The sequence below is a fragment of the Stegostoma tigrinum genome, chromosome 4 (genome assembly GCF_030684315.1).
Source record: "Stegostoma tigrinum isolate sSteTig4 chromosome 4, sSteTig4.hap1, whole genome shotgun sequence".
In the NCBI taxonomy this organism is placed as follows: Eukaryota; Metazoa; Chordata; class Chondrichthyes; order Orectolobiformes; family Stegostomatidae; genus Stegostoma; species Stegostoma tigrinum.
Window position 1 is genome coordinate 99,493,845 of NC_081357.1, and position 23,689 is coordinate 99,517,533.

The 23,689-nt window shown below is 41.7% G+C and overlaps 1 protein-coding gene across 1 annotated transcript in view; it reads left to right on the forward strand.

Moving 5' to 3' along the window:
• Positions 1-11,778: 11,778 nt before the first annotated feature.
• Positions 11,779-23,689, forward strand: part of bmp5 (bone morphogenetic protein 5) — a 116,715-nt gene continuing 104,804 nt past the window's right edge. Inside the window, exon 1 of the mRNA XM_048531391.2 lies at positions 11,779-12,642. Within this exon, the coding sequence (XP_048387348.1) occupies positions 12,231-12,642 (412 nt within the window). The 5' untranslated portion in view covers positions 11,779-12,230. The remainder of the gene's footprint in view (positions 12,643-23,689) is intronic.

The window sequence follows — 23,689 nt, forward strand, 5'->3', positions numbered from 1 at the left end:
AGAATGTGTGAGATGCTGAAAGCCAATGATTTCTGCGCAGGTGTACCTCAACACAAAGGATTGCAGTTAAAACAAAAAAAATGAAAAAGGACATCTGAGAATCAATTTGTAATATGTGTACCTTGACTTTAAGAACTCTATGTGCTAAGTGCATGCAATGTTGCAAATTTGCCTGAGTTAGTTTGCAATAGGTTTGCAAGCTGCTTATAGTTGATTGACATAACAAGGTGTAGAGCTGGATGAACACAGTTGGCCAATCAGCATCAGAGGAGCAGGAAAGCTGACGTTTCAGGTCTAGACCCTTCTTCAGCAAATTCTATCACAATTCTACTCGGCTTTGTTGGACACTAAAAACTGTATTTTTCCTTTCTTTGTACCACAACCTCACTTTCAGTTGTGTGTAAATATACAACATGTCAAGTAAGCATAATGAGCTTGACTAATTATCTTTGTTCTGTCTTTGTTAGTGAAGCTGCTATGTTAGTCAGGATTGTTCAGTGTTGTGAAGTTGTGGATTGGAAGGCAAGATGTTAGAATTTTGTGCTTGTAAAATATTCATGTTTATAAAATGCTAGGGGAGAAAGCAGTGTGTGGTCCCTTTAAAAGGTGATGTGCTTTTTCCAGGTTTGGAGATTTTAAAAAAGTCAGTGGGCAGTTTTTGGGTTTGATAACTTGCATTAGCAATACTATATTAAATCAACCAACCCACAGAGTTAATCAGACCTTGATAAGAAATTTATTGTTAAGTAATTCATTAGTAACATTATCAGAGAACCAACACCAGCAGCGATCAAAACAGAAAGTATGGAATTTGGAGCAAATGACAAACCAGAAAATTCCATCCTGAAAGAGGTGTTGGGAAGTCTTTTTAACTGAAAATAAAGAGTTCTAGAGAATCTCTGCAGCATCTGTGTGGAGAGAAATAGAGTTAACATCTCAAGTCCAATACAATTCTTCTTTAAAACAGTCAGACTTCTTACATTGTGAAGAAGAGTCATAATCAATTCAAAACATGAACTCTACTTCTCTTCCCATAGGCATGCTAATGTTCTCCAGCACTTTCTGCTTTTATTTCAGATTTCCAGCATCTGCGGTATTTTGCTTTGATTTTAATTTGGAAAATTTATTGATATAAAATACTGTTTTTACAATTAAATATACAACAAAAACAACATTCATCATTTTAAACCAATGGCTCAACTAAATGTTTTGATAACCAAACCAACATTTTTGTGGTTTAATGAAACCTCTTATGGTCAACCACTAAAGGCAAATTATGTTTTTTTTGTGGCTAGCAATAACACATTTTCCTTTGGCCTATGCACTATTTAATAGAGATCTGGTCAAAATCTATTTTGTGTTAAGACATTTCTAATATCAAGCCTCAATCACATGTTGGAATTTTTTATTGCAAAAATGCAACTTCATAATTGCAAAACTTTTAAATTGCGGGGTTAGCACTGAGCACAGAATGTGGTTCCCATTTCTAAAATATGGAAGTTATTATATTGTTCTGCCTTTTGAGAGCCATGGTCAAAAGATTTGTGTTAAAATTGGACACATCACAAGGCCAGTGAGATTTGAGCTGTGGCAAGAATTTTAGCTCTTGCTCCGTATGTTTTCAGGTAATTTACAAAAGGTGTAAGGGTCAAATTCCTTACATTTGTAGAGAACGGGCCTCTGTGAGTAAATGTACATCATGTCAAATAAGCGTCATGAACCTGACTAATTATCTTTGTCCACCTTTGTTGGTGAAGCTGCTATATTAGTCAGGATTGTTCAGTGTTGTGAAGTTGTGGATTGGAAGGCAGGATGTTAGAATTTGGTGTTTATAAAATATTCATGTTTACAAAATGCTAGGGGGGGGGGAAGCAGTGTGTGGTCCCTTTAAAAGGTGATGTGCTTTTTTCCAGGATTGGCGATTTTAAAAAAGCCAGTGGGCAGCTTGTGGGTTTGCAGGTGCACAGAGCACCTGAAATAAAACATTCATATCAAAAGGCTGGGTGGTAAGCAGGCCAAGCTGCTGTTTTGTTTAGTTAGCAAGACAAGTTTTGATTTAGCTAATTAATTTAAACCAGACATGTAGATACCAAAAACCAATTAAATTTAAATACAATGGTTTTGACAACATAGGACCAATCCTATGTTATCATCAAGGGAATAAAAGATGAGGGCATTTGGAAAATCTGGCGAGAGCCAACTGCAAAGAGAACAGCTCTCAGCTCTAAAAGAAGGAATCACTGGCTCTCACAGAATTCTCTAAGCCTTAGAGTAAGGCTACTTATGACACAAGTAGTTATCGTTCCCAACTAAAGAATTCCACGGAGAGGACACACCTGACAGAAGAATTCTTCGGAGAAGGCCCAGAACATTCCAGAAGACACATGATCTGGCTGTAATTTCGTGAGGCTAAATTCTATTTGTTTTATTTTGTGCAAACGGGACTCGTATTTATTGGAACAGCATGCCATTTGAATCTTGTTTTATTTGGGAATATCTAGCAGATAGCAGGGGTTTATGTGGTTTGTTAATAGCTCAGTTAATTTGTTCACTGTTAGAGTTCAATAAATAAATTGTTATTTATTGATTATAGAGTGAGTGCCAGGAGTTTATTTCATTTAACTACTCCTTTATAACAGTTTGGGGTTGAGAGGCAGTTATACCACTTTGCACACTTCTTTTAACAGATTATAAAGTGATGTGTTCCTCTCTGGATTTTTCGGTTTTAGTTATCAGAGAGGGGTCAAACACAGTTCTATGACATTCAGCAAATACCTCAAATTGGCAATAAGATATTATATACATCTCGGTTGTGTATAAGGCATAACATTGTTTTGGACTGTTAGTGGAATGCAATACTTATGCTGTCACTTCATAGCAGTATCATACTGGTGTTGAACACATTCTTGAGATACCTTTCTACAATAACAATAACAAATAACAATGTACAAATAACAATAACAACAGGACAGCTTGGATGTACACTGTGTCAAGTTTGCAAGGTGAATAAATGGCTAGGGTTTTAATTACTAATAAAGCCAACATTATATTCCATGGAGTTGCATGAGTCACAACCCATACGTTGGCCAGGGAAGGTCAGCTTGCTATGGATGGTATTGGAAAACCATTAGTTGGGGAATCCACAAAGATTTTGACAAAAGGGAGTGCGTTACATTACTCTATCACAAAGGTAATTTGGAGCACAGTATACACCCTTTAGCATCTGTAAGGAATGACCTCATGCTGGTGACAGTTACCAGAGTCTGTTGCTTGCATGAGAAACGCTGATGACAGTGGGGTGGGGGCGGAATAGGGGGGAGCTCATCTCATCACTGCCACAACATGAATGTACATTTTACAAACTAGCAGTTGAGTCCACTCATAAATACCATCAGTGAAGTTTTGATCAAAAGCAGAGGGGGAAAGAGAGGCATCCAAACAAATCAGTTCCCAGAGCGAGGAAACTCATGACACCTTGCATAATTCCCTCAGTGTTGGTAAGGTCTTCGGGAAGTTACAATTTTGATTTCCATTTTCAATCTCAGACTACTGTATTGTGGGAAAACTACTGTTTTTGATTGCCAATTGCATGAGAATTCCAGAATAACAAAGTGTGAAGCTGGATGAACACAGCAGGCCAAGCAGCATCTCAGGAGCACAAAAGCTGACGTTTCGGGCCTAGACCCTTCATCAGAGAGGGGGATGGGGAGAGGGTTCTGAAATAAATAGGGAGAGAGGGGGAGGCAGACCGAAGATGGATAGAGGAGAAGATAGGTGGAGAGGAGAGTATAGGTGGGGAGGTAGGGAGGGGATAGGTCAGTCCGACGAGGACGGACAGGTCAAGGAGGCGAGATGAGGTTGGTAGGTGGGAAATGGAGGTGCGGCTTGAGGTGGGAGGAGGGGATAGGAGATGCTTGGGTCCCAGATGCTGGGGACATTACTGTATTAGAAATACTCACTGGGTTGGAACGGATGTTTCATTTCATCAAAAACACCTTTTCTTGTTGAAACTTACAAAAATGTCCATGAGCACTAGACGTGGAGTTGCCCTCTCTATTCTCCTGTAGAGAAAATTGTTGCAATCATTTGAAAGTTGGCATTCTTGCATTTGTCCTGCTGAGTGAAAGATTAAAAGCTTTGACCACATGTCCATCTTTTCAGCAAAATCTGAGTTCTATACAACCAAGAGACTGTGAAGCTTTTTTTGGGATCTCACAAAACGATGAAAGTCAACATATAAATACAAACTAAAAACAAAAAAACTGCAGATGTGGAAATCTGAAATAAAAATCAAAGGCTTGGAAAAACTCTGTGGATCTGGTAGCACTTATGGAGAGAAACAAAATTAATATTTCAAGCCGAGTAATACTCCTCTTCATATAAATACTAATGTATTTTGATAATTTCCATTTTAATGTCAGAAGATTGACCATTTTGACACTACGGCCCTTCATTAATAGTATTATTCCATTGTCAATTGACTCATCTATTCACAGAGTCATAGTGTCATAGAGCTGTACAGCATCGAAACAGAGACTTCAGCCCATGCTGACCAGATGCTCTAAATTAATTTAGTCCTGTTTGCCAGCTTTTGGCCCATATCCCACTAAATCCTTCCGATTTACATGCCCATCCAGATGCCTTTTAAATGTTGTAGTTGTACCGGCCTCCACCACTTCCTCTGGCAGCTCATTCCATTAACGCACCACCCTCTGTGTGAAAATGTTGCCCTTCAGGTCCCTTTTAAATCATTCCCCTCTCACCTTAAACCTATGTCCTCTAGATTTCAACTCCCCTAGCCTGGGGAAATGACCTTGCCTATTCACCATATCCATGCCTCTCGTGATTTTATGAACTTCTGTAAGGTCACCTCTCAGCCCCCACTGCTCCAGGGAAAATAGCCCCAGCCTATTCAGCCTCTCCCTATAGCTTAAATCTTCCAACCCTGGCTACATCCTTGTAAATCTTTTCTCTGTTTAAAAAAAAGGGGAAGCGTAAGAATGTGCAGAGAATATATGCTCTCGAAATAATCTCATGAATGATCTCCTGAAATACACATTGACATCAGCACATAATTATATCTGCCCCTGTGTAGTTAAAGAACAGGCCAAATCCACTCTGCCAACCAATAGAGGTTAGCCCAAATGTTATATGGTACAATCTAAGTTACGTGGCACTTGAGAAACATATAATACAGACCACCGTTATACAGAAAAAGAAAGTATTCCATTTATATACTATCTTTCATGTCCAGCCAATGAAGTACTTTTGAAGTGTATTCACTGTTGTACTATAGGAAAGGAGACAGTCAGTGTGTGCACAGCAAACTCCAACAAACAACAATGTGGTAATGACAAGATCATCTGTTTTAGTGATGTTGGTTGAGGGGTAAATATTAGTCAGGACACCAAGGAGACCTTACTTGCCTATCTTCAAACATTGCCGAGGGATGTTTTATGTTTGTCTGAGAGGTGAGGTGAGGTCTCCGTTTAATGTCTAGTCTGAAAGGCAACAACTCTTAATAGTGCAGTCCTACGTCTCTCTTATACTGCAGTGTCAGCCTGAATCCTGTATGCAGGAGTTTAGAGTCAAGTCTGAATCCACAATCTTCAGACTCAGAGGCACAAGTATAAGCCACTGAGGTGTGTCTGATACTGTAGCAGAGATGAGATGGCAATACACATAAATAGTTTTGTCCCTGAGCTTCAGTCTGCTTTTAAATAAATTGCACCAAAATGAATCATTACCGTAGAATCATAACTGTGCCACCTGCGAATGTTATTATGTGACACTTGAGATATTTGTTCCAATTGCTATCCCGCCACTGAAAACTAACCCTTGTAAAAATGATGTATTGTAACCAGCTAAGATTACAGTACTACCTAATAGCTGCAATGTAAAGTTTCGTTGCATGAGAATTGCATCATGAATTCTCAGTAGAATTATTGATCTAGAGATTTATGCTGTCTGCTGGTTACAGTAGCGCAGACGTAACCCACTGGATGAAGGACAGTAGAGAGCTGGGACTTTACTGGAGGACAGCCAGAAATTCTTCAAGTGAAGCTTGTGAACAACAGGGAGTTTACCCCAGAGAGGGCAATTAGTTGGCGAACATTCAGAAAGGGCACCTGGACTCTCCAATGCAGTGTTGGAGGTATTGGTCTGCATTGTGGGAAAGGAGAAAGGACATTTTCTTCCTATCCAAGGGCAGGAAGCCATCAAGGCATCAACCCTGACAACAATAAGAGGAGGATGCACAGCCGGGCAATGCCCAGACCTAACTGCACAGAACATGCTGCAATGATGCACAATTGTTTGAAGCAATACTGCTCTCACCTTGCACACACCTCACGTGACTTCTAAACTTATTGCTCTCAATATGTCCCTCATCACCTTCCTTCAGTTCTTCCAATCACTGCAAAAAAATTCACTAAACCTTCTAACTCCTCCTCGCTCCTAGGCCTTACTTTTCAAATCCACACTTAAACCACAACTCACATCAAATACACTACCAGCCATCCCCAACACTGTCAGAGCCACTTCTCTCTCCTGCCTCCCTTCATATTAAACATTTACTTGTGCCTGAACAAATTTCTGCAGATGCTGGAATCTGTGCTGAAAACAACAAATGCTGGAGATCACTGTGGATCCCTGGAGATCAGGGAGGTTGGTCTCCTCTTCTTGTACTGTAGTGATATCTTCAGACTTCAGCACCTGAAATGAAAGGGAGGGAGACAAGATAATGAAAACAACAAATGCTAGAGATCACAGCCTATCAGACAATATCCATGGAGAGAAAGCAAGTTAACATTTTGAGTCTAGATGACTCTTCATCAAAGCTGATGATAAGCTTCAGATCAGGTCTGATGAAGAGTCAGTTAGACTTGAAATGTTAGCTTGGTCTCTCTCTTTCTCTGTCCATGGATGCTGCCTGACCTGCTGTGATCTCCAGCATTTTTGTTTTCAGTACAGATTCCAGCATTTGCAGTAATTTGTTCCTACCTTTAAAATGACCCTGGTTGACTGTCTCTGTGTTCAGGACCTGAAGGACTTGAATATAGGCAATTTCTGTGGACAGGAGCAGTCCGGTTTAGTTAGCTGTGTGACACTGACATGGACATTGCTGGATTATCATAAAGCATAGCTGGCGCCTTGAGAGAGATAGCAGGTCTCTACCTGTAATCCAAGGCCACTATACTTAAATATTCCTGTGGGTCTGCTTGGTATTGGAGGGCAGGAGTTAGGTGCTGCTCCAGGAGTCCCCTTTTGTAACAGAATGGTAGCTGCCTGTGTTTCATTGATAACTATTAGAGGCTTAAGGAGCTGCTCCCTGTTTGTACATGCACATTACTGTCGAGTTGACTGAGCTGGCCAAACTTCCCTGTATAGGGTGGTCCTGTGTGGTGCGTCATGAAGCCCTGACATAAGTCGGAGTCACAGGGTTCTCCAGAATCACAAAATCTCTTGGCATTTGTCTATTGAATTACTTTGTTAAACTTGGAACTCTGATCAGAACTGCAAACTCTGCAGAAGATCTCATATGTGACATTGCTATCCTCCCAGGATTCTCTATCCTTGTCTCCCCTGCCCTAGTTCTTACACAATCATGCCCAACAATTTGCCATGTGAAGACTCCCCATTTAGCATAATCTTTAAAGTACATACATAGCCAATTTCCAAGTTGGTGCTTCTAAGAATGAGATGAAATAACTGAACATCTCCTTTTCTTATACTGCAGAGGTATCCTCACACCTTCAGCACCCGAATAGAAAGGGAGGGACACAAGATAATGAAAACAACAAATACTTCACGTTCACTCTGATGAATAGTCATCTAGATTTGAAACATAAGCTTGCTTTCTCTCTATGGATGTTGCCTGACCCACTGTAATCTTTAGCATTTTCTTATTTTCAGTCATTTTCAAAGTCATCCCTTTGAAGCTCCACATCTATGCACTTTCCAAGTATAACCACAAAGGAAACACACCATAGGAGAACAAACATGGGAAAACAAGCTGAGACCATAATTAATAGCTTTCACAAATGTCATGCTTAAATTGTTTTTGTCGATTGTGTGCCAACATGTTTGACAGATTTTCTTTTGTTTTGGATCTGCTGTTTGTCTTTATTTTTGCATGACGTAGGGGAAAGATCCATGAGGCCAATCTGCAGGAAGGCCCAATTCGGGGATAATAGTCAGGATTGCAGGATTCTTAGCATACTTTGAAGAGGAGAGACAATTAGATTAAATGCCCCTCGATGAGCTTTTCTCAGAATTCTTACTTTCGAAGCCTACCCCTCTCTTCCCCACTTGTTTCTTCCCAAGTAACTGCAAACGTTTATCCTTCATAGGAGGGCAAATGTCAGGGTCATGAACCAGCCAACTCTGAGGTTCAATGACTACTCATACGACAGATTGCAAATCTATTTCAGAACAGCCGAGAGCAGAGGCATTGTGTAACACACCAACCACTCACTGAATGATGTTTTCATGGTGATAGCTCACACTGTACCCAATTCTGAGGATGTGTCATGACACATGTCAAGAGAACAGAGTTTATTGCTAGCCTGCAACTTTATGGCCTGACTGGAATTATAGAAAACATTGTAGCTTAGTGGTTAGAACTGCTGCATCACATTGCCAGGGATCCAGGTTTGATTCCAGCCTTGGCTGGCTATCATTCTCGCTAACTGGGGACTGTAAGGTGGAGGGTGCAGAAGGGTTTTCAAGTTGCAGGTTTCCCTGACATTTTTTGTTCTGTCACAAAATACAAGTGTCACTGGCAGAGGTCAGCATTTGTTGGCCACCTGCAATTACCCTGGAGAAGGTGGTGATGACAAGGCCATGTGGTGTAGTGACTGCTAGAGTGCTGTTAGGGATGGTCTTCCAGGACTCTGACTCGGCAATACTGAAGGAACAGCAATGTGTCAGGATGGTACACGGCTTGAAGGGCACTTTGCAAGTGGTCATGTTCTCATGTACCTGTTGCTATTGTGCTTCGAGATGGTGGTGGTTGTGGGATTGAAAGGGCTGTCAGAAGAGCATATGTTACTGCGGTGCATCTTGTAGATGGTACACACTGATGCCACTGTGCATTCATAGTAGAAGGAAAGAATATTTATGGAGGTGGAAGGAGTGCTGAAAAAGCACATTGCTTCTTCCTGGGTTGTATGGAGCTTATCAAGCTAGCAAATGGAGATTGTCCCATTATAGACTTGACTTGCGCCATCTCAATAGCATATAGGATTCTGAACTGCTGACCTGCTTTTATAAGCACGATATTTATATCTTTGGTCCAGTCCAGTTCAGTTTATATCCATGCTAACCCCTGTGATGTTGACACTGAGGGATTTAACAATAGCAACTCTTTTGAATGTCGACAGGCAATGATTATATTGTCCAATCCCTTAACCCTGGCATAGAGCAGGCAACATGGCCTTCAGCATGCAAACTTTACACTGGAGAGAACAACACCTATCCTTCTATTAAATCTATACACCTTTGAACACCATTATGCCTCCCTCCCACTGGAATAGATCCCTATTCCATGGTCAGTTTGCTCATCTCCTCGATGGATACTGCCCTCGTCCACTTAGCTGCAAGAGTCGCAAACCTTTTGAGTAACTGCAGAACTTGATTTTCCTTCATTGTGAACTCTTGGGTTCCCACACCATTACTTAGAGTCACACTCTCGACTCCCAGACTACAGGCTAAACCAGAGATACCTAGTCCAAGCAGTGTGACTACATCCTGAAATAGCATGTCCAGGTAACTGCCTCCCATATTCCCCTCCCCCTCCCCCCGCAGTTCATTAATTCAGATCTGATTTCCTCAGATGGCAGAGCTACCATTGATGTGGTGGCTTTGGTTTACAATGTTCACCAGTTCCTACATCCTAAAGCTGCAACACATCACCTGGCCTGCCATCCTTTCTGTGTTTTGTTACAATAATTAGAGCTCAAGTTTAGAAACATCACTGAATTGTTATTTATACTGATATGGTGGAAAACATACAGGAGGTACCAAAAAGAATGGGAGTCATAGCATCAATGTTGCCTGTAGTAGATCCAGATGATCAAGTAAGAGAACAGTTAGGCCAAACATCAGTGTCCTCTCATAATCAGGCACCACAGGCAGAGGCTATGGCTATTCCACAATCTGCTTCTTCTAATACCTCCCATAGTTCAGAAATCAGATACCAGGCAGCAGTCTCATAACTCGGTTAGGGCAAACATACCACAGAAGGACAGAACGACCTCTTTAAGGATGTGCCGAAAGCTGACAGGAAGAAATGCAACATTAATGTCAGTCCCTGCAGACAGCATTGCTCTGGACTGACCGAGGTGGAGGTAGAGTCGGTGTGAAAGATCACAGAGTTTTCAGACCAAACAACATTAAGATTTCAGCGACAGACTAGAGTTGATTTGAATGACAAATACGTAACTAGACATCCTACATGACAACAAATACTATTGATGCTACAACAATCGTAGATCTTAAATCAGACAAGTTCGGATTTATGGAGGGCAGAGATTCTTATCAGTGAGAGATAGCTGATATATGGAGTTATATTAAGCAGATTAACGAATAAAGCTCTGAATTTAATAAAATATTCATCACCCTATTACAGCTTTAAGCTTCTTTGAGGGAATAACATGTTTGAACTCACTACCTACTCGCCTAAATAATGCCTTTGAATACTGGCTAGCTACTGAATGCAGATAAAGGGTACTTAAAAAGCAACAGCTCCTCCTCCTTTCAGTGTCATCAGATGAACACTTGGTCTTCATCAGCAACACGCTGTAGTTTTTTCAAGACAAAAACACACCTGCTTTTATCTTGTTTTTTCCACCACTTCTATAGGCAGATAAAATAAATACTTTCGATCGATTGACAGAGAAGATTTTGTAACTAGCTTGCAATTTTCAAATCAAATCTCAATGACAGCTTGATATAAAATAGAACACCGACCAGAAATGTCTCACCTGAATCAAAATCGCACTCCGCGCTCTTACTCTTGAATGAAGAACGGCAGTCTTCCCCTTCACAACAGTAGACAGAACCTCCCGGAGGATGGGGCAATTTGAAGCTTGGCCGGCGAATGTGAATGGGTGGTTCGACTCTATCCTGGGCTCCAGAGTTTCGGCAGGTCCTTTTCTTGACTTGCCCGAAAGGTGTTAGCCCGGGATCCGCAGCTCAAGGCGGACTGAACACTAATTCTGAACCTATCCCAAAGATTCCCGCACGGGCATGAATGGTTAGAAGCAATTTCAGAAGCAGACCACCCCACACCCCATACATCACTGCGTCCAGGAGATTCTACCTTTACCGAGGTGAGAGATGTGGATCAGATGGGGAGAGTGCGGATTGTTTTCGCTGGGTTGCCCGGGGAGGGGGTGGGGGTGGCTGATGTTGGTGTCAGGCGGAATAGGGTCAGCACCGACGGCGGCTGTTGCATACACAGTCCCGGTCCCTCTGGGGACCACAGCAGCCAGCTTGGTGTCTGCCTAATCCTGGTCTCATCGAGCACCAGCACCGTCACTCCCCTGACCCAGGGCCGTACTTGTAAGAGCCGACGGAAACTTTTTGCCACTTAGATCGACAGCACGCAGCACTAGCCGATCACATACACTTCTCCCCGTGACTGTACAACTGCAAAATCAGGCATCACTTTGGAAAGAAAATGAACAAAATGGTTTGGACAGGATGTGAAATGAGGTGGCGGGGGTGGGGGGGGGGGGGGGAGAACTGAGATGTGATAGACTGCAGGGATCACATCTGATGTGCCGTATATCCTGATGGGAGAGAGAGAGCGCCAGCTAAAGGCGGAGGGAGTGAGTGAGAGAGAGAAAGCTTCACTTACTCTCACTCTCTCTCTCACACACAGGCAGCGTCTGTAGCATTTTCAGTCCCGCTGCTCCCCTTCTCCACTTTATCTACTAGGACAGGACACCAGAGGATAAAACCTACAGACTGAGGATTTCTGCTTAAAGGAGGAGACGGACGGGGAAACCAGCAGTGGTTTAACAGCAAGCTTTAACTGGAGCAGAACCCTTACCAATGCGGACTGTTCGAGCGGCGACATGAGCACATTACCTGCCCGGGACTGTTGACAGTTCAGTTCCGGAGCTGACCAACAGGAAAACCGGGGATTGATTGAAAGTTGTAACAGGGAGAAGAAGTTCCATCAAGAAAGAGTAGGTTAGTGGGCACAGCCGGAGAGAAGTGCCATGGACAGGCTGGCAGCTTGGTGTAAAGTGGTGGGGGGGCTGCTGTGGATCGGGGCCGTGTTGCTGGGAAGCGGCGAGGGTCACTTCGCTGATCAGCACGTCCACTCGAGCTTCATCTACCGGCGCCTGCGGAACCACGAGAGGAGGGAGATCCAGAGGGAGATCCTGTCTATCCTGGGTTTACCTCACCGGCCCAGGCCCTTCTCAGTGGGCAAACACAGCTCGTCCGCTCCGCTCTTCATGCTCGACCTGTACAACGCGATGGCGAGTGAGCAGGAGCCGGAGCGCGGGGGGTCCCGGGGTTCTGCACCTTACCGGACCAGCTTGAGCACCCAGCGACCCCCACTCGCCAGCCTGCACGACACCAACTTCCTTAACGATGCCGATATGGTCATGAGCTTCGTTAACCTGGGTAAGGGCTCAATTTTCTCTCTGCCTGCCAGCTCCCATCGATTGGGAACTCTGCGCTGGGGAGGGGGGGGGTGGTATTTCCTCGACTCAACCTGCTTCTTAACGCTCCGCCAGGCTTATCTTTTCTTTAACATTACAATATACTTTGAATCCTTTGGACTCTCTTCTGATGCTGTATAGAATTTTATGCAACTCCCTCCCTCCGCCTCTTAAAACCCTTCTCCCGTTCCCTTGTGGAGAGAATTCACCCCAGTTTTTGGCCGAATTGTTAGCCTCATTTCCCTCACCGTTAACTAACTCCTAAACAGCCAAGGGACAACGTGAAGATACCTCATCCTCAAGTGCGTTTGAAAGGAACTCTTCACCCCCCCCTACCCCGCTTTATTAGTGGTCCGCACCGACGGGAATAGGTGTTATGAAAACTGCATCAGACCTTCTACCCGATAAATCCAAGGAATTTGCCCCAGACCTTGAGAATAGACCAGCTCTCTCCATTACTGTTGATTTCGATTTTCAAGCCCGTCTCTGCGCCGCCTACAGCGAAAGCCTGAGTCCACGTTTTGCAGACCCATGTTGGCTAAATCTGCGCCTTGTTTTAATTCTTTCAAAGCTCAGCGCTAACCCAGCTGGGACAAATCCTTCAGAAACCACCGGGATATCCTGTGTCAAAAGAGAGATGGAAAATATTCCCGTTAAAAAGAAGGATAAGTCTGTGTGAAATGTCTTTTTGATCAGTGACAGTTTAGTAGCTGTCATGAACGGTAGTGTGTGTATTTGTACAAACGGTGTTTCAGGCAGAATGAATGAACTACCCCGGCTCATTTTGGACTGCTGCTTCTAAATAGTTGCAACTTAAACGGTGACCCTTCTGTTTTTCTTCCCCAGCAGAGATGGACTGGCTAAGTGGAGGGAAGTTTGTAAATGCAGCCATTTGATTCGGGCCAATTTCTAATAACATCCGTTTCCCTCCAGGGAGGTTTGGCCGTGAACCGGCTCAACAGATGGCCGACAGCGTGTTGCCTTTTGTTTATGTTACACTTCTCTGTCAGAGAAAGCACACCGCACCAAGCTCAAGAGTTCATGCCACTAGCCAGCTCCCCGCACGCAAGCGTCAGGGATAATTCAAGGTGGAAACGCAAAATTTAAAACCAAGCTCCCCTTTCCACTCCCACCAAAAGCACATTACATTTTAATTACCTTTCCTCCCTGCCACTAGACTTGTGTGTAATGGGTAACTTCGAAAAATCAAGTTTCGTCGAATCTTTAGCTCGCTTTGAAACCGTCATTACATTAACAACATTATTGCATTCCCAGTCCGTGTATTAAATTACAGAAATAACTTGGCACCGAGTTGCTATTTTCTGTCGTAATATGTGTAGGAGTTTCGTGTCTATACAACATAGTTCAATTAGCAACCTCACTCCCAGCAATATTTTTATAAACTTACTGTTCAGGAAACTTCCCCCACCCCCATCAGGATGACTTCAGTCAGTTGCACGTAACGAGTCAATTGGATACTGATTTATAATACATTCCATCTTGTTTTGTGAGCGTACCCTTTCGTAATTTGGTCTCTTAAAGCGCCGTGTTAGTTTAAAATTAAAACAGCTCGCCGAGGTGTCAATAATGAAGCGTGGACAATGGCTCCCCGGGAGCTTCCAAAGCACCCGTGACTGTTTCAATCCTGTCTAATTATTTCCTCTGAATCCCCCAGTGAAGGCGGAGGCTGGATGAAGGCGAGTTTAATTTTGCTGCTGCTTCATTAGCCCTGCAGCGACAGGAGATTAGCCTTTGTATCTCTGCAGGTGGAGGGAGCATTCCACATTCTTTGTCACTCGTTCGATCTCAGAGTATCGAATTCTGCAAGAGACCAACAGTTCAATAGCACTTGGCAAGAACTGATTAAACCCTGAATATTGAAACTACTGCAACCACCCCTACTTCTCACGGAAGCTAGAGACAATCCCGTAATTATGTTAAGAGTTTTGAAATAGAACATTAAAACGTTTTGGGCGAACTGCATATTTATTGAACGGTTATGTTCCAGTGCAATCTTTTGCTTGTTTTGCACAGAATTAGATTGTTCGTACAGTCACAGAAACAGGCTGTTCGGCCCAAACAGTTCATGTTGACATTTCTCCCGTTCGTCCTCATGAAAGACCGGCAGCAAAACGTCTCTCTCCCTCCTAATTTACTCAACGTCTAGTTAAATGAATACCGCAGATCTCAAGTACTCCCTGTGGGACCTTCACATTCTTCCCCACCCGCTGGGTGAGGAGGTTTATTCTGCATTTCTTGATTGATTTCTTGTTGATGTACAACTTTTTTTTTGCTTTATTCTCACCAGGGGAAAGATTGTGTCTACCTATTCTGTCACAGCCTTACATAAAACTGTTCTTGGCTCTTTAACATAATGTCAAATGTTGATGGTGTTTACTAAATGCAGCAACTTGGTTCATTTGAAGATAAGTTTTTTTATTAGCTTGGCAAAGATATAACTACATGTAGTTTACTAACGACAGTGTTAATATCTCTGCTTTGGATGCAGTTAATTGCACTTTTGGTTGGTGTGTTGGGCAGTTTGGTGATAATCTAGGTAGGTTTTGGTTTGAAAAAAAATTATGGGACATGGGTGTTGCTGTATCGGTGTCTAGTACCATGACTGCAGATACATAACATAAAAAAAAAATTTGTTTGGTTTGTACTAGTCAGAAATATAAGTTGCAATAGTTCCAAGACAAGCTATTTATTCTGCGATATATTCCCAAGACTAAATGTCATGCTTTCAGAGTTTGAATTTGAATCAATGATGATGAAATGAGTTGTTAATTCAGTGGGACAAATATGCCATTTGTGGCTGATTAACTTCAAATCAAACATCCCAGAAACTGTACTAAAGTTGTAAGGGCTGTCTCATTTCTGTTACTTCACCATCAGAATCTTGCACTGAAAATTGTTATTTGCTGTTAAGAACTTAATCAATACCAGAAAAGGGCTGTGTGTTAAAGCAATTATATTTGATCATTAGAAATTGTCCACAAGCCAGATCCTATTTTATTGGTGAAGGGGTAATCTTAACCAGTGTTTGAATTTGTAGCCTTTTGCAGGTTTTGCATCTAAGTATAGAAAAAACGAATTCCACTCACTGAAAACACCCAAAAGTACTGTTTCTATGATCCCACATACTATGTTCGATGTGCTTTGTTACATCTTCATTTTGTGGGGATCATTTCCATTACTGAAGTTTTAAGGTCAGGATTAATTTAGTAAGAATTATATGAACTGCAACCTCGATATTAACTCTCCCTTAATGAATGGAAAGACATTAGGGTGTTGGGATGTGACAGTTAAGCCTTTAAAAATGTTAAAAGTGATGCTAAAGGGAACAATTAGAGCACTGCATGAGTGTCCCATCTTGGAGAGTTGCACCACTAATGTTGCAATTGGGAGCCCAATTTAAATTGAACTGTACCCTTTCCAGCCTGCAGATAATGTGGCTGACTGATCCTCTCCTCCTCTAAAGCCTATTCTTCTCTCATATTTCTGGGATGGCTCCCCAAGGATCTCTGGCGCTTCTTTTTTGGCCAATCTTTTTTCTCACCCCCCTGGCGGTGAGAAAGAGAATAAATCATAATGACATTCTTGAAGTTAAATTCATCGGGACCTCAACGTTCCTGGACTTGCCACATGCCGTACAACTAACCCTCCCCAAAAAATATCAGTCTTTTGAATTTGTATAGTTTTTAGTTTGCACAGATACATCCACGGAAATATGGTTTATAGTTCAGAGATTGATTATCCACATGGCAATCACACTCTGCCTACACTAAATATCATGGTCCCACAATGAAAATTGTTGCAGCTACAATGAATGTTGTTTTCAAACATTGTGATGACTGTAACATATTAAATTTACAACTAACTATTGAGTTATTTAATTCCTAATCATGAAATAAGGCCAGTTTGTGTTACGTATATTATGTGCAACATTGGAACTGTTACCCAATTTATAAAGCTGATTATTGATTTATTGTTTGGAAATGTAGATATAGAAGCTCAGTGAGTTTGTACCTATTTTACACATGGCAGACAGCGTTTGTACACATATTCCAAACGAGAAGCATGTTACCTGTGTCACTGCTAAAGAATTCAGCATAAGTGACCAGGGCCTGTGGCAAAAATGTGTATGAAGTACTTCCCACATCTGAATATAGAGCTTTAAGTTTGTTTCAGCATCGTTTCCAAAGTTTGGGCTCCTCAGCTCTACCCAAACACAATGAGTGCTATGTCAGTTGCTTTGAACATCACTAAGTTTGCGTGTGACCTAATCAGTAGTTCTTAAAGGAACAAAATGAAAGCTTTAAGTATTATATTTTTCTAATGTAGAAGTGGAAGGAGCAGGCATGATCATATCTTGGGCAATATGTGTCGATAAACTGATCACTTTTAGCAGATTAACTGGTCATTATCACATTGTTATTTGTGGGTACGAGTTATATGCAAATTAATTGCTGTATAACAACATTATAATAATGACTGCATTTCAAAACTGCTTTATAATCCCAATAGAGACTGATGTTTAAAAAGAAATTCAAACTTAGTTAATAACTGAAAAGAATGACATGGCAAAATTTCACTTGTTGGATTTTTCCTGCAATTACCGACTAAAATCATTACCCTAACCTCTAACTTTGCACTCAATTTATACACTTAAAGAAAATGTTCCTCTTTTATTCATACCATGTTCTCCACATAATTACATTTCATCTCACAAGCAGTTCACCGACACTTCAAGCTTCTGATGGATTCATTTTTTGGCCATTTCACAGACTAGGAAATTCGCACGAATGCCTCCAGGCATTTCTCTCCGATTTCGGAGAGTTTCCAAAATCCACTGCCAGCAGTAAAATCCTATCGGATGGTTTTGCTTAACCCCACCCATGCCAGGAGAAATATAACAGATGCCATAAATAGACTGTGCGATAGGTCTTGTCAACCAGAGACCATCTCCTTCTTGTATTGTCTTTGGAAATTTGCAAAGAACACACAGTCCGTTCTCTCTGCTGACCATACCAAGTGCTATCCTTTTCCTCTCTGTTTTCTCCTCCACCCAAAATCGTGTAGCTGCTAGGTCTATTTTCTGTTAGCACAGCTGCCCTTGCCTGTTGATCCCACATGTGAGAACCTTTAGCCTTGCTCAGCAGGCCCTTTGAGTAGCCAGGCTTCTTACCAGGCAGAATTTGCATTAGTCACGTGACTGCTACATTCTAACCTAGACTTAAAAGCTTAGTCTGAGACATCATTATCTCTTAAACCTCAGTTTTATTAACTGTAAAGTATCTTGAGGTATCCTAGAATCCCTACAGGCCTTCTGAAAAGCATCTCCCCGTGAGACCAATGCTCGCACTGAAACCCTGCATTTACCATGGCTAACCCATCTACCCTACACATCCCTGGACATTATGGGCAATTTTGCACGGCCAATCCACCTAACTTGCACACCTTCGGACTGTGGGAGAAATCCAGAGCACCTGGAGGAGACTCACACAGACACAGGGAGAATGTGTAAACTCCACACAGACAATCACCTGAGGCTGGAATCAAACTGGTGCTGTGAGGCTGCAGTGCTAACCACTGAGCCACCGTGGCACCACGGTGAGGATGGGCAAGATTTATGTAAATGCAAGTCCATTTCCTCTTTTTGCAGACATGGTTTTAAATCCAAACCACAATTAACATATTTATAATTTTGTTGCAAGTAGCATTAATGTTTAAAACAAATGCTCAAAATTGTAGTTATAAAATATCTTTGGATACTAGCAGATCAAAGCTAAATTGTGTCATCATAAATTCTTCTGTTCTTTCATCAGCAACAAGAACCTGCTAGTACAATTTACGTAATGCTTCAACTACAGAAATGAACATCAAATTTCAAGTTAATTCCTTCACCTTTTAACATTGTTCGTATAATGTTATTGCTGATGAACATTGTTGACTCAGATGCTGGGGAGAAACATCTCTCTGATGTTGATGGAGCCCAGGGTCCTCCTGCTGCTTTGATGCTCCATCAGCAGCACTTCTGCATTGCAGCTTTTGTGTTAGATGCACTTCCTTACCGCTCCATGGCTGTGTTCTAGCCAGCTTCTCCAGAGACACAACCTCACACTCTATCCCTCCATGTCTTCTCCTGCTTAGAATGTGAATCCAGGCCGATGGAGTTTTGTTCATGTGAGCAAGGCCATCTCAATGGATATGGAAGAAAGCCATTGATTGCATCCTTGGTTGCTTGCCTTCCCATCTTCAGGCAAGGTTAACTGTGGGACAAAAATTTAATGATTCAATGCCTCTGCTTCCTTCGTGAACATGAGGACTTGGTTATCTTGGAACTATTCAACTACTTCTGCCTTTACTTACCCAAAGGGGCCTACATGTGAAATAGTCTTTTTTTCCGAGACTTGTCAATCAGTCATCTGTGAGGGGAAAGAAACTGAAGGTGTATATAGACCCTGAGAGCAGTTTGGGAAATCACTTAACAAAGCTACAGGACACGGAGGTGGGTGTTGCTTGAACTTGTGAGACTCATTCTAAAGGAGATCATTTTTTGCTCCAAGATTTATACTTTTCCACTTAAGTACCTTGAGGTCCTTTTTTCTTTACTTCAATTGCATTTGAACCATTTTGGACAATTCGAGATCACAATGTGAGATTACTCTATGCTTAAGTTGAGGAGTGTTTAAATGTGGAGACCAGGGTGCAATTTGTCCACTGAACATTCTTCAGGCCCAAACATATTAGTGTCTGTTGTTTCCATTTGGAATGTCTTTGTTGTTTTCTTTTACAGTCTGAGTCCAACCACTTGTTGATCTTGGCCACCTTTCTATATTTGAACATTTTGTGTCAGTTCATTTTTTTCAACTTAAACATTCACTGGTCCTTTAGTTTGTTGAGTAATTCTTTTTCTTACTGGCTTACTGTTTTACAAGTATGACATTTGATTGCATGCAGTATGAAAAAAAGTCCTGAAGTTAAAGGAATTAGGGATAATGATAACCAAATAGATTTATGCCAGTCCTTCACTCCGTTCATCAACATCTGCAAATAGTGTAATAATCTAGCACAAAATTACTTGCAACTTAGAAAAATCGTGTGTGAGATCCAGATGTAATAAATGTGTTTGTCAACTTTTGAAACTGTGCTGTTTGTGACCTCTGTGACCTTGTCAGCAGAATTCTGCAAGATTTTCATCTTTGGAGCTTAATATAAAATGAATTCCTTGTTCTCAATGTGTTGAGGCATTTTAATGCCAGTTTTTCACTGGGGACTTGGGTTAACAGTGAAGGTAAACATCCCAATGCTTAATATTACTAAGGGTGTATCTGTGTTGTGCATCCTATTTATCCTAACAGATCCAAGCTTGCATTAACACACCATGCGAACATACTCCCAACGCTCATCTGTGCCTACCAGCATATCTTTTCATTCCCTTCTCCTTCATGTGTTTACCTAGATTTCTCTTAAATGCATCTGGCACAGGCAAAACAAAATTACTGTCGGCTACTGCTGTTTTCAGAAGTTTTTGTTGAACCTTATAGACCATTTAAAGTACATGGATTTAATATAACTGTTTGACTATGTGGAAAGATATAAACCACAGATCTTTGCTATATTAACATTTGTGAGTTGAAGTTTTGAAGTGATGTCAAACAGTTAAAATAATACTTATTATTCCTGGGGTCTTTAGCAGCCAGACATGCATACACCATTAACTGCAAGAAAGAATATACAAGATAAATAGCCATTAATATAGAGCTTATAATTTGGCAATGACACAATACTTTGATCAATGCTGTCTCATTGCAAAATGCTCTAAACAGCCTATAGCCTCAATGCTTTAACATTCAGACAATTTTGTTGATGTGAATATAGGGCAAGCATGAATCGACAACTTTCTACTAAATCCTGAGAACTATATAATCAGTCTTCTTAAAAAGAGTTATTACACCCACGTAACTCAGCAAATCAATTGCTCTTTGCATTCCTAATCATTTTTCTGTACCCCTGAATTTTGTAGTTATTGATGTAGCAATTTATATCAAAACTGCTAATAAATTACTAAACATAAAACTAGTTTCACCAACTGAGTTTAATAAATGAAAGATTAATCTTCACTGGACTGCATTGAAGGAGTTTCTTTTTCAGCTTTCTTGAATTTGGATCTTTTTATAGAATGAAAGTCTTCTTTCTGTGCTGGCAGTTAGAGGCCTAAGTGTAGGGGGGTTGGGCAATTGCAAAGTGGTTCCTAGTGACACAAGTCCACTGCAAAAAGAGAACTATTCAAGGTTTATTCTATTGGCTCAGAGAGAGCTTTGCCGATCTGGGATAATTTGACTGAAAGCCTAAAGTGGAAAATATTCCATTCCCCAGTACTGACTCAGTCACAAGTGCGACTTCTGTAAGAGAGGAAAATGTCATGTTGGTGCCATGTTGAACACCCCTGATGGCTTTAAAGTCGAACAGGGTAAATATTCCCCAAACCACTGTGAATTGTTACAAAGTAAATCTGTTTGACTTCCTCTTCAAAATTCTTCAAATGTTTTCTCCGACAAAAATTGTAAACCAGTTTTGAAAGGAAGTTGATGATCTCAATGAAAACATTGAGCATCAAGCAAAGGAAACTCAGTGTAATCATTTTTAAGATGCGGTTTTATGCATTGACCAGAGGAATATTACACCATTGTTGGTGGAGTGCAGACAGCTTGTGACTAGGTGCCAAAATTGGAGAATATTCCACTTTCTTAGTACTTTGTTTTAATCCTTCAGAGGATGTAGAATTAACTGGCTTGACCGGCACTCATTCCTTGAGGCCTTGACAAAGCTCTGATGGGCTGCTGCCGTCAGTCCACATGGTGTAGGCATACCTACAATGGTGTTGGGAGGGCCTTCCAGCATTTTGACCCACTGCGGTGAAGGAGCAGCAACATAACTTCAAGTCCAGAAGGCGTGTGGCCTGAGGGGGAACTTATTTTGCTGGTGTTCCCATGCATTTTCTGCCTTTATCCTTCTAGGTGCAAAGGTTTTGGGTTTGGAAGGGGCTGTTGGGGGAGCCTCGGCAAATCGCTGCAGTGCATCTTGTAAATGCTGTCACTGTGTCAGTGAGAGGAGTGAATATTCAAGGCTACGGTTGGAATTACAATCAGATGGGTTGCTGCTTCACCGCAGTGGGTCAAAATACTGGAAGGCCCTCCCAACACCAAGATATTGACTATATACAAACTTGGGTTGATCAATCTCAAGTAACATTCATGTCAGATCAATGCCAGACAATCCTCATCTCGAACAAAAGGAAATCTACCTCTCATCCCTTGATTTTCAATGGTGATGACATCTCTGAATCCCCTATTATCAATATCCTGAGGATATCCTGAACTGGGCTAGCCATATAAATACTGTGGCTACAAGAGCAGATCAAAGGATAGGAATACTGCAGCAAGAAACTCACCTCCTGTCTCTCCTGAGCCTGTCCACCATCTACAAAGCAGAGGTCAGGAGTGCGATGGAATGCTCCCCACTTGCCTGGGTGAATGCAGCCGTCACAACCAAAGAGAAAGCAGCCCATTTGATTGGCACCCCATTCACCTCATTTAATGTTCACTCCCTTCACCAGCATCAGCAGTGTGTACCATTGACCAAATACACCGCAACACCTTTCCAAGACTGCTCTGACAGTGCATTCCCATTCTGCAACCCCTTAAGTCAAGAAGAAGGGCAGCAGATACATGGGAATGCCATCGTCTGCAAGTTCCCTCTGAGCTACATACCATCCTGACTTGGAACTGTACCAAAATCCCCAAACTCCCTTCCTAACAACACCTCAGGACTTTAGTGGTACAAGAAAGCAGCTTTGGAGGTTAATTAGGGATCACCAATAAATGCTGGCTTAACCAGCAATGCCCACATCCTAGCAATAAATAGTCTTCCTTTGTGCTAGATATAATGCCAACTAGTGGAGTGTTTTCCTCCTGATTCCCATTGAATGTACTTTTACTCTGCTCTTCATGGCACACTCGGTGTAATGTTGCCTTGATGTCAAAGATGGTGACTCTGAACTGACCTTGAGTTCAGCTGTTTTGTTCATGTTTGGAATAAGACTGTAATGTGGTCAGGGGCTGAGTGTCCTCAGAATCTGACACCTATACTAGAAGCAGCCTGAACAAATGCCATGGCAGAAAATTGGCTTTCGGTGCGATAGATAGGCATCTGTTACCCAATGAGGACAAGATAATTTTATTACATTTCTGAGCTTTATGCAACAAATTAATGAAGAACTCACTAATATTTGGAAAATTTGATAGTTTAGCTCACAATATTGGAAGATTAAAATTCACAATAGGAATTTTTAAAAATTAATTTAATTCAGTTATTGATAGCTCAGTTACAAAGCAACACTGAATTTATAGTATTCACCAAAATATTTAATAGAAATATTAACTACTAAATGATAATTGAAAGAAAAGACAGGAATGACACTTCTGATAGATTTGAGCAAATTCTTCGTCACGCAAGCTGTGGTAAATATATTTTGGGACAGAGTGAAGGGGCAAGAGCAGAAGCACGGGTGATAGGTTCATGTGGTTCAGGACCCTTCAACCGCAGTGGCTGGGAAACCAAGGTAATGAAAGAACAAAGCCATGTCAGCAGTGCAGTTTTGGAAGGTGGCATCATGCAAACAGATGTGACATAGTTGAAGGAACTGGGAGAATGGGATGGAGTCCTTGTAGGATGTGGGGTGTGATGAACTGTAGTGAAGGTAGCTACGGCAGTCAGTGGCTTTGTAGTGGATGGCAGCGGACAGTTTATTTCTCAAAATGGAAATGGGTGTTGGGGACAGGGAAGGTCAAGGAAGGGAATGGAAGTGTCAGAATGGGCCATCTGAAAGTTATGGGGGTGGAAATTGGAGGCTAAATTAATGAAGATTTCAAGGCCCTGGCAGGAGAACGAAGCAGCACTGAAGCAGTCGTCAATGTAACAATAAAAAGAATTGTGGGATG